This window comes from Callithrix jacchus, chromosome 8 (genome assembly GCF_049354715.1).
Source record: "Callithrix jacchus isolate 240 chromosome 8, calJac240_pri, whole genome shotgun sequence".
Lineage (NCBI taxonomy): Eukaryota > Metazoa > Chordata > Mammalia > Primates > Cebidae > Callithrix > Callithrix jacchus.
The window spans coordinates 42143133-42155930 of NC_133509.1; the positions used below are offsets into that span (position 1 = coordinate 42143133).

At 35.7% G+C, this 12798-nt stretch overlaps 1 protein-coding gene across 1 annotated transcript in view; it reads left to right on the forward strand.

Annotated features, from left to right (window-relative positions):
- UNC13C (unc-13 homolog C) overlaps positions 1-12798 on the forward strand; it is a 640690-nt gene that overhangs the window by 415522 nt on the left and 212370 nt on the right. The window contains exon 18 of the mRNA XM_054239666.2: positions 2822-2907. Coding sequence (XP_054095641.2) covers positions 2822-2907 — 86 coding nt within the window. The remainder of the gene's footprint in view (positions 1-2821; positions 2908-12798) is intronic.

Here is a 12798-nt window from a genome sequence, read left to right on the forward strand (position 1 = left end):
AAGACTAAATAATTTAGAAAGAAAAGAGATTTAATTGACTCACATTTCCACATGGTGAGGGAGGACTTAGGAAACATAATCATGGTGGAAAGCAAAGGGGAAGCAGGCACTTCCTTCACAAGGCAGGAGGAGAGAGATTAAAGCACAGGAGAGAACTGCCAAACACTTTTAAAAACATCCAATTTCCTGAGTACTCACTCACTATAAGAAGAGCATGGAGGAAACCACCCTTATGATCCAGTCACCCTTCTCCCTACATCCATTGGGATTTCAGATCCCTCCCTCAACATGGAGGTATTATAATTTGAGATGGGATATGAATGGGGACCCAGAGCAAAATCATATCAGATGCTATTATAAAGCATACTTTTATTTTAATTTTGATTTTCAAAAATTTATTGTTAGTATGTAGATATAGATGATTTTGTATTTTGTGACCTGTTCAGTAGCTTTTTAAATTAGTTTTTTAGACATTTTCTATGGAGTCAATTTTTAGTATGCCATTTTTTATGTAGATAATCATGTTATCTGTGAATAGTTTTATTTCTTCCTGTGTTATCTATATGCCTCTTACATATTTCTCTTGCATTTTAACAGAATTTAGGAACTCCAGTACAATGTTCCATAGAAATACTGAGAGTCAACATAATTGCCTTCATCCTTAAGTATCAAATATGAGACTTATCTGTAATTTTAGCAGTAAGGTTTTGTAGATTCTCTTTATAAGGTTAAGAAAGTTCACTTTAATTACATCACGAGTGGAAGTTGAAGTTCGTCAGATACCTTTCTGGCATCTATTGAGCCGATCATAAAATTTTTCTTCCATAGTCTAATAATACAGTAAATTATGTTGATTCATTTTTGAAGGTTGAATTGATGTTGAATTTTTGGGATAAACTTCTCTTGATCATAATGTGTTATTCTTTTTATATATTGTGAGATTAAATTTGGTATTTTTTGTTGATTTTTACATCCATGTCTATAAGAGATTCTTTAGTCTTTTTTGTGTTTCTTGTATCTTGTATTGTAAAGCTAATATAATCTTACTTTATTTTTTATTCAAATAAATTAAAATAATTAAGCATTTTTGCCCTTTTATAAGCATAAAGCACTCTTACTATATCACTTATAATTTTGATGCTGCATACTAATTACATAAAATATAATGACCTATAAAATGTATAATGCTAATATTTATGCTCAAACTAATCCTTTTGAAATAAATTGTTTGTCTAGGGTTATTTTTATATCAATAAAGTAAAATTTAATATTGAAAACCAATTTACATGTGTTCAGGTTTGTTAAATTTTTTGAGAAGCATTCTGAACTTAAATACTTGACAAATACTTGTAAAGCTCTGGATTTAGGTTTTAAAGTCAAATGTCTTATTAGGCAAGTTGCTAAAATTGGCAGTCAGTAAGGGAGACTGATGCAACACACTGTGATTGTGAGGGAAATATATGGACTAGAGTAGTTCTGTATGTGTCAGTAGTCTTTTCTTATTTAGGTTGTCCTGAGGTCATATTTCTTAGGCAACACTTTCCATAGAGGATTATACTCTTTTTTTCATTTGGACTCACAAATGTAGATGAATGTGAGAGCTATTTCTCTTCCTTGATATAAATATTTTTATTCATGTGTAAATGTCTATATGCATTTTACATCTAGAGAGAAAATACTTCTAGTCTTACATTCTGGCATGATGTGAGTGTTTACATTGTAATAAAAGGACTCAGCCATCATATTCATTTGGCTTATGTTACTTAGGAGTCTTATCATGAAACTGAAAACATATGGAAAAAAATAAATACATTTTTAGAAGCAGTCAGAATCTTGTTTTCAACCTAAACTCGTTTAGTCTAAAATGCAGACCTGCCTGGCAATTCTGGGGTACAGATTAGTGGGTGTCTACCATGGGCTATTTTGCCAGAGGGATTGAGGATTCTTTGTTGAAGTAATTCACATGATGATAACAGATAATAGAAAAAAACAGAAGTACTTAAGTTTGCTTCAAAGAAAATGGTTGAGGGACATATATAAGGTGTGATTTTTGTAGTGTCATATGGTGTTTGCTATTCAGCTTCATCTGATCTATCCTCAAAAATGAAACATGAAAAGATGGAATTGGCTGGGCCTGGTGGCTCCTGCCTATAATCCCAGCACTCTGGGAGGCCAAGGTGGGTAGATCACATGAGATCAGGAGCTCCAGACCAGCCTGACCAACATGGTGAAATCCTATCTCTACTAAATACCAAAAATTAGTCTGGCATGGTGGCACACACCTGTAATCCCAACTACTTGGGAGGCTAAGGCAGGAGAATCACTTGAACCTGGAAGGCGGAGATTGCAGTAAGCCAAAATTGCACCACTGCACTCCATCCTGGGTGACAGAGTGAGACTCTGTCAGAAGAAGAAAGAAGGAAGAAGGAGAAGAGGAAGAGGAAGGAGGAAGGAGAAAGAAGGAAGGAGGAGGAGGGGGAGGGGGAGGAGAAGAGGAGAAAGTCAAAGTCCTCTTTGATAAAACTGAAGGAGCTCTTGAGACACAAACAATCATCAGAAGACATCCCTAGGGAGCCCCAGGCACCATTAGTTTGGCACTGATATAATGAAGTCTATTTTCTTACTGCCCAATAATTTTTTAACATTAAAACCTACTGTGTAAGTTTTGTCCTACTTATGAAAGTTCATAAAGAGAAATGTCATAAATAAAAGTATTTATGAACTATACAATAACTACTGTGGTATATTTGTAAAATGATGTATTTTGGTTTAGGAGTATGTTGTTCTTTTTCATACACTAATAAAATGTGTTTGGTTTTAGGTTTCCTCAAGAACTGAACATGGGAAAAATAAGTGCTGAAATTATGTGGACTCTTTTTGCTCTGGATATGAAATATGCATTAGAAGGTAATTATAAATATTTATACTGATTAGAATACATGTTAGAGTTAAATGGTGAGTTTGTGTTCTTGGCTTTAAATGTTAAGAATTAAAACATTAATTATTGTGATCAATCAGTTTAGTCCTAAAACTTATTTTCATATGATAGGAAGATAGGGTCTCAAAGTACTCAAAAAGCCCTCAAGAAGTATATATGTTTGTAATTATATGGTCTAAGTTCTGGGATTATAAAAGTATTTCACTGATAGGATTATGCTCATATGCAAGAATACCCTATGGTAGTTCGTTTACCAAAACAGGCCATATTGAGGGCATGGGTGAATATTTAGTCCAGGTATTTGTCTATGTGGACTTGGAAATAGTATCCATGGGAAGGCAGGTCAAAATCCTACCAAGTTTACACAAGAGCGATGGCAGGGTTCTTCACCCAAAACTCCACCTTTTATAAGTATAAATCATACAATGTAAGAAAGAGAAATACAGCTCTAAGTTTAACAATTCTAGAAATATTCTCTGTGTACCCATACTGTGTTTACAGTTAGATATAGAACCATACATCAAGTTACTGTCCTCTTGAAACTGACAACCTCATAGAAAACTTTCTTTGTACTTGTTCAACAAATATATATTGAGCCCATAGATGCTAAATGAACATTGGTACACTGGATGTAGGGGATGCAACAGTGAACAGGTAACCCTGGTCCCTACCCTTATCGAGATCATGGAGAAGGACTACAGGAATGCAGACAGTTGCAATATGGAGTGGTGAGGACTAATGATGACAGAATGTCTGGAGAAGCACCTACATCAGACCTGGGGCTAGGGGAGAAGGCAAGTTTACTAGAGACTTCCTCTAAGAAAATGTAACCTTGATAAGACCTAAAGGATAGGTAGGAGTAAGAAGAACTTTTGGTAGGACAGAGCACTAGCAATTAGAGAGAGCACAAGGGGTATTTGATAAGAGAACTCAGTGGGCCCAATGAGTGAGAAAAGGGTAGCAAGAAGTAAGACAGGAGAAATTAACAGGGACAAGCAGACAGGGCCTTGTGGACCATCATGAGGAGTTTGACTCTGAGAAATAAAGTCTTATAAAGGATTTTCAGCAGGTGCATGTCTTGTTTAGATGTGCAACTTAGCAAAATTGTTTTGATTGCAAACTGGAAAATAGGTTGGGAGAGTTAAGACAGGTTTTAGAGAGTTCATGTTAATCATGCCACTGTTTAATAGCTTTCCTGGACCAAGATGCAGAGGGAACATTCACTTTTCCTTATTCAGAAAAAAAAAAAAGTACACAATGGATCATAATACCTAGTTTTCTGATAAAGTCAAGCTGTCCCACTCACAAATAGAGAGGTTTATCTGATCTTTAAAATCACACCAGAACTGCCCAGGGGTACAATTCCTTGCTTTGCAATGAGATGTTTCTTCTCCCGTTTATTAATGACCCAGCCCTTCCTATCTCTTCCATCTTCACCTCCTATTAACCACTTCCTTTTACATCTCTGCTTTCACTGTCTCTTTGAGACCCCAGAATTCTCTTAAATCAGACATGAACCACCAGTCTACTCAGCAAATACTTTTTTTTCAGATAGTATTTACTACCCTAGGCATATACTCTACGTTCTTTCTCCCTTCTTGAAAGTCTATCAGGCATCTGAAAATGTTTTAGGGTTGATAAAGATTGTTAATCTCCTCTGTCAGAACCTGCTCTTCCCTGCTGCTCTCTATAGCAGTTATTGGTACCACCATTTATCCAGTGACTTAAGCATGTATGGGTTATCATTGATTTCTTTATTGTCTTCATGATAATAAAAGTTTATTCCTGCATGAGGGATTTTTTGGCCTGCTGCTCTCATGCCTGAATTTTTCTTCCAACCAATCTTCATAGGCAGTCGTGTAGGACTCAGCTAACAACACCTCCTCAGAGAAGATTTTCCTCACCACATTATCTGTAATAGCTCCCAGGAATAACTACTTTAATCTGCTGCATAACAGCTAATTATATTTTATTTGTTTGTTCATTTGATTGTTTCTTATGTCTTTTTTGCCACAATGTAATTTTGTCTATGATTCTTACCAACCTATCTAGGTCATCTATAATGATGCCTAGAAAATAGAGGCTACTCTATAACTACTTGTTGAATAAATAAATTACAAAGTTTACCAGGTAATCTCAACTCAGTGGATTAGCAGAAAGGGCAGTAGAGGAGACATCAAGTTGTGACCTTCTTTTGCTGTGTGACCTTGGGAACATTTCAAGAGCGCAACATCTTTGTGTTTCACTGTTCTCCCATTTTGCTTGAGTAGAACAAAACTCAGTATATTTTGTAACATTTATTGTTTTTTGTATCATAATGTTGTATAAGCCAAATGTTATAGAAAGTTGATAATTAACTTTACCATTTAAGTTTTATTAATCTTAGAGTAAATATAACTGGGGACTTAGGTACAATTTTGCATGACAGTATTTTTCATATTATCAATGAGTAATAGACCATGATTCAGCATACTTCATATATATTTTGAGGATTAAAATGTTTTAATGTTTTTAGTGGAATAGATGGTCTTATTAGTGACATTTTCAATTATATGAGATTAGAGCTTTTTGAAAAAAAAAAAAAAAAGAACTATGTTAACCATGTGTCAGTCCTTAACACAAGCCTGGCGTGTAGTAGGTACTCAATAAATTATGGTGTCATGAAAATCTAAGGTGCACTGAAGCCGTGTGTAAATGAATATGTGTGTATAGATTAGCTACACATTTCAGAATTGTTTTCATTTAGGTTAGACTCAGGCAGTTGTACACTGTTAAAATTTCCTATATGTTTTCTAATACATTCTATGTTGAAGTACATTGTTCCTAGGTTTAATTGTCCATATTGATATTTGCACAACAGAAGAATAACACTTCAGCTCATCAGAATGCCCTGTAGCCTCAACCATTACCCAAAGGCTTTCTAATATATAACAATCTATTTTACATTAGCAAACACAGCCCACAGAACATATGGCAAAACACTGCTTTTACAAGATAGAGTCACATTTTAGCCATCAAACAGATTTCACAGGCTGGTTAATAAAAATAAGCTGTCAGGCTGTCTAATACAAGGTCTTAAAATATTCCATTAAATCCCCTATGTCATTTTAGTGGGGAAATGGAAATCAGTGAGAATAAACATTGAGAAGCAGGGCAAAACCAAGGTGGACAGATGTGTTTCAGCCGCACCTTGCTCTGCTAATTCTGCAGGTTTCTTCCCACATCCTGTCTGCCCTGCCCTTTCTTTATCTATATCTTATGAGCACCTGGTGCACTCAGGTTTTGCCTAGAGAGGAAACACATGAAAGCATTTGGGGCGTCCTGGTTATCCCTTCCAAAAGATCTGAAATCAAAATAAGGAAATAAACACATTATAATTAAAAACTTGGATGGTGGGTGGGTGGCCAATGCACCTTGCATACACTGATGAGCTGGAAGTGGCCATGTGAGAATAAACATGAAAGACAATAAAATGGAAGCAAGAAATGAAGCATATTAGCATCTTCTTTTCAGAAATTGAGGAGATTTTTGCCTCTTTTCATCTTTACATTGAAGGAGAGCATCGGTTAATTTCATTGGCCTAAACTGGGAAGCACAGATACTTTTTCCCATTTATAGTGCATTTCATAGTTTCCTCCACTGGCAGTTCCCTTCCAACCCGCCCACCTCCCTCCCTTGCAGTTAAGTCGAAACCATTTGTTTTATATATCTGGAGTGGATAGAGAAGGCAAACTCTGTGTAATTAATCTAAAAACATGCTGACTAAATTATTTTGTTTCTAAATAACAGAAGAAAAATAGACATGTAGAAAATAGTCGTGTGTTCTGATGTTATTAGAAGTTCAGTGGCTAATAACTTCAATGACTCTTAAGTCTGTTTTTCTATTACACAGCAGTGAGCTTTAGCAGTAAAGGATAATTAAAGTATGTTTACCTGAGTAATATTCCATGCTCTTTTGATAAAGATGAATACATCAGAGTAGGTATTTAATTAACTGGTCAGCCACTTTCTCTGGTCTAACTTAAAAAGTAATCAAATGGTAAGAACAGGGTTAAGCTAACTTCTCAGGCTATGAATGTCATCCCATTTGTAGTACAAGCAAATCTATTTTTTGAACACAGAGCTGTGTGTTCTGATGTTATTAGAAGTTCAGTGGCTAATAACTTCAATGACTCTTAAGTCTGTTTTTCTATTATACAACAGTGAGCTTTAGCAGAGTCTCATGTAAATGGAAGTGAGTTTCCAAAAGGCCACTGAGCTGGTATTAGAATCAGAGTATGGAGCATTACCTGTTTAGATATTTTTAATTAATATATGGTCACCATATAAATAGAACATAAGGTCTTGATGAGTATTTTATCCTTGCCTGAACTCAAGATTCTAGTTTTATATCATGTAATTCTGCCTCTGGTTTTGAAGTAAGGAACAAGAGTGGACACTGACATTCAAGGATTTGGTTAAGAAACCTGGTCCTCTGTGCTTCTAGAAAACCCTGAGCTTTCTCACATTTCTCATTTGAATTGGCATTAGAATTTAAGTTTCTTGTTAAGTAAATTCAGAGTACATGTTGTCATATATACAGCTGGTCTCTAACTGTTGAGCTTGGTACTCACTCAAGTGTGACAGCTTTTTTCTTTCTCTCCTATGTGAGGCCTCAGGAGACTCTAAGGCTGAGACTGGGTTATTGTTTTCTCTTCCCCATACAACATACCCACTTTTCCAGCTAATTGTTTTAGTAGCTACTTAGTTTTGGTGAGCTTAAGGGATCTGGTGAACAGATCCCCTGCAGTAGCACCAAATAGTAAAAGAGAAACTCTCAGCTTAGATGCCTAAAAAATATAATGTTTAGGATTAGTGTATCAGTTACCTATTATGATATAATGAATTATCCCAAAATATAGTGGCTTGCAACATACATAACTAGCTGTTGTTGAATCTTGGTGGGCTGGACTGCTTTCCTAGGTGCCATACTCCTATGGCTGTTGTGTAGTTGCAGGCTGTCCGCAGGAAACCTCAGTTGTTCTCAGCATGGACCTCTTCACAAACTCCTTGACCATCTCTAAGACACAACTGCTGGCTTTTCCCAAAGTGAGCAATGCAAGAGAAAAGGCAGAAGCTGCCATCTGTATTATCTATGCTGTGAAGCCATGCTCAGTCACTTCAACAATATCTCATTGGTTGCACAGTTCAGCTTGTTCAGTGTGGGAGAGAGTAGGAGGATATGAACCCCAGAAGTCAAGGATCACTGGTATCATCTTGAAGGCTGGCTAGCACAGTTATTAGTTTCCTCTCTGATCATTTCTTTATAATATTGGCATATTCTTATTTTAGGACAGGTCTTTGTTTATGATGATTTTAAACAATATTAATAGTCATGTGGATAAAACCATTTTTTTCCTTCCACTTTATTTCTCTCAGCCCTTCCCATACAACAAGAAAATGAGGTGAGCAAGCAATGACTCTAAATTTTATACAAGCAAATTCTTGCCTAGGATGCTAAAGCTCTTGTTAGTCCTCTCTATTTTTTCTAGCCAAGCTCCTCTGGGAAGGGAAGTCTGGTTCGCTGAAAAATTAACCAGACACCATCAGGAAAGGCATTCATAGATCTCTTGTGCTCTCCTCATTTCAGAATAGTGTATTTCAACACTAGCTGCACATTAGAATCACCAGGGATAGAGTCTTGGCCTTTTAAAACATGCCCGGATTTTTAATCTTATTTAACAATTGCCTGTTTAGCACTTGCTAGATACTGGTTTAAATGATTTACAAGTATTAACTTATTAGATTGCCACAACAATCCTATGAAGTAAATACTATCATTGTCCCCATTTTAGAAGGCTTATTTTTCCTGAAATCACATTTCAGTGATTTCAGCAATTGAATAGAAGAGCCAAGATTCCTGGTAGTTCTAGTATGTATTCATGCTAGATTGATGTATTCATTATTGAGTACCACTATTCATAGTGTTAATTATATTTTGGAGGCATTCTTTGAGAATCTGACCAAATATGTTGAGTGCATTCCTAGAACAATGCCAAATAGCCTATACATCAAAACTCTGCATATATTCTCTCAGGGATATGTCTACAGATGCCCAATAGCCCAATGGTAGGCTTCTTCCCAGGATCCATGAACTGCAAATTCAAAACTTCTGCTTGCTAGAGCAGTGATTTTCCCTGGACCAGCAGCGTTAGCTGGGCAGTTGGTGGAAATGCAAATTCTCAGGCCCCACAGACATTCTGGGAATAGGCTCAGTAATTCCTGTTTCAACAAGACTTTCAGTTGTATCTAATGTGCACCAAAGTTGAGAACCATTGCTCTAGAAAACAGCTGTGTGAAAGCAGGTGATTTAACCAGTAAATGAACCCATTTCCCTGGTTCTTTGTAGACCTCTCATTGTTCTTGGCTCATCCTTATGCAAGTAAAAACTATCTTCCATTAAAACTTGGTTTATTTGATAAAAATGATCACCAAAGGAAAGTTAATTATGAATATTCATTTATTTTTTCATTAATATAAACACTTATATGTCCTGCATTCAAGGAATTCCCAGAATGCTTGCTCTCTGCCAGGCATTATGCAAGCAAGGCTTAATGCAACACAACAGAGATGATCCCTGCCTTGAGAAACTTTGTACTTAACAATAAGCAAATAATTACATAAGTAAACTTATAATTATAAGATTTAATCAGTAACATAGATGAAAAGCATGTCCATTAGACATCTCTAACTCACACATTTTAAATAAACCTAGAAGTACAACCGTCTCAGCCAAATCCTGTTCTTCTCTTGGCCTTTTTTTATTACAGTAAAATATATTACCGTATATGGATTATCAGACATTATCTTTGATTTCTTTATTTCTCTTACTCTACCACAATCTCTAAATACTGGACATAGACAAATCCATAAATACTTACCTGTTCTTCCTCCAAAGCATATTTGGCCCTCACCCTTCTCTCCATCTCTCCTACCTCCAACTAGTTCTAGCTGCAGACCTCCTTCACTTTTATATCTATAATAACGCTCTAAGTAGTAGGCACATATCCATTCTTGCTATCTTATGTTCTATTAGCTCATAACATTCAGATTGACCTTCACACATTTAGATTACATCAAGATATTCTTTAATATCAAAGTTTCCAAAGGCTTCCTCTTTCAATTGACCAAAATCCATTATTTTTACTATGGCTTATAATGTAGCTTGTAGTCTGGGCTCTACACATCCTTCCAACTTTACCTCATTCACTTTCCTCTCACTCATATCTAGCCATGTTGTCCTCATGACTCTTCCTTAGCTGAGCCAAATGCGTTCCCACATCAGGGCATTCATATTTGCTTGCTTTTCTCTCTGTGAAACTCTTTTCATTCTCTTCATAAATGGCTCATTTCCATTATCCAAGTCTCAGTTCATGGTCACCATCCTTCACAGACTGACCCTGACCATCTCATCCCTCACAACATTCCCACGCACCTCCAAGTCCTTCTTCTCCCCAGACATTTACTGTATCTGAATCATATTATTTAGCCTGGCTATTTGTTTACTTTCTTATTACATTTTTTCTGTTTTTGATGCTTTTTTCTTTTTCTGTTTTTACATGTTTTGGTCACAATTCAAAGCAAAAAGAAAATACACTTTTACAGTGATATAGTACACACACACACAAACACACACACACACAAACTTTATGAAATGTGAGTAACAAAACATCATGATAAAGATAAATTCTGAAATTTTATTTCTTCACAGGTGTGCACGTACATTATATATATCTAAATATACAGAAAGATATTACATATTTGTAATATATATATCATAGATACATATTGCATGTAATTTCTCTGTGTGTGTGTGTGTGTATATATATATATATGCATGTCTTTAAATTCTGGTCATAACCATATAAATTTATATTATGACCCGCTGTTGGGTTTAAGCTAGCAGTTTAACAACATTGCTTTTAAAAATAAGCTTCATAAAGTCAGAAACTTTGTAATTTTATTTATAACTGAATATTCCTATTCAAAAAATAATTAATTAATTAAAAAATACATTATGTCACCTTATATGTCACAAAATATGTATTGTAGATATATTCAGATATATTTCCATGTTGATAAATTTGCCAGTATAATATGGGATATAGATAATTTCCCCAACAATATTTGGAATTTCACACTATTTGGGGCCTGATTTTGGGTACCTAGCTCTTTATTTCTAAATATTCATAAGGAAAATGTTATATTTATGCATACAAATGTTTTCTCTTCAAGCAAATTAAGATGTTCCTGGCAAATGATCACATCTCTTCGGCAAGGTATTTGAATGGACCATTTGAATATAAAAATCTATATAAAGTTATTACCAGAAGGAAAAAATATAGTAAGAGCTCAATTAAGAAAATAAATTAATACTGGCTGAAAACAAGGGAACGGAGCTAACTGCATTTTGCATATGTCAGTATTATAACATGGTATGTTTTCACTTATGTGAAATTGTATCTTTTAAGTTTTTATTTTTTTTTCTATCATTTTCCTGCTATTAGTTTTCAGCCATGTACCCTCTGGGAAAGGATAGGAGAAAAAAGAAAAAGAAGGTGATGAAATCTTGCTTAGATTTTTCTTCCCCATTAGTGGTTTTTAGAATTTTTTTTATTGTACTTTGGGCTCTGGGGTACAGGATTGTTGCATAGGTGCATACATGCCATGGTGGTTTACTGTCTCCATCCTCCCTGCCTTTCACCATTACCTACATCAGCCATTTCTCCCAGTGTTTACCCTCCCCATCCTTCCCACCCCCCCAGCTCTGTCTCCCCTCCCCTCCCCTCCCCTCCACATCCCCACCTATCCCTGTGAGTGTTGTTCTTTTCCCTGTGCCCAAGTGTTCTCATTGTTCATCAACCCCCTATGAGTGAAAACATGTGGTGCTTGATTTTCTGTTCTTGTGTTAGTTTGCTGAAATGATGGTTTCTAGATTCATCCATGTCACTACAAAGGACACAAACTCATTGGTTTTTATGGCTGCATAGTATTCCATGGTGTAGATGTGGCACATTTTCCTTGTCTAGTCTATCATCAATGGGCATTTGGGTTGTTTCCAGGTCTTTGCTATCATAAACAGTGTGGCAATAAACATACCTGTGCATGTGTCTTTATAATAGAAGGATTTATAATCCTTTAGGTATATACCCAGTAATGGGATTGCCATGTCAAATGGAATTTCTATTTCTAGATCCTCAATGAATTACCACCCTGTCTTCCATAATGGTTGTACTAATTTACACTCCCAACAAGAGTATAAAAGTGTTTGTATTTCTCCACGTCCTCTCCAGCATCTGTTGTCTCCAGATTTTTTAATGATTGCCATTCTAAATAGCATGAGTTGGTATCTCAATGTGGTTTTGATTTGCATTTCTCTAATGACTGATAAGGATGAGCTTTTTTTCATATGTTTGTTGGCTGCATATATGTCTTCTTTTGAAAAGTGTCTGCTCATATCCTTCACCCAATTTTGAATGGGTTTGCTTGTTTTTTTCTTGGAAATCTGCTTTAGTTCTTTGTAGCTTCTGGATATTAGCCCTTTGTCAGATGAGTAGATTGCAAAAATTTTTTTCCATCTGTTGGTTGCTGGTTCATCACTCTAATGATTGTTTCTTTTACTGTGCAGAAACTCGTTAGTTTAATTAGATCCCATTTGTCTATTTTGGGTTTTGTTGCCATTGCTTTTGGTGTTTCAGTCATGAAGTCCTTGCCTGTGCCTATGTCCTGAATGGTGTTGCTTAGGTTTTCTTCTAGGGTGTTTATGGTGTTAGTTCTTATGTTGAAATCTTTAGTCCATCTGGATTTAATTTTGTATAAGA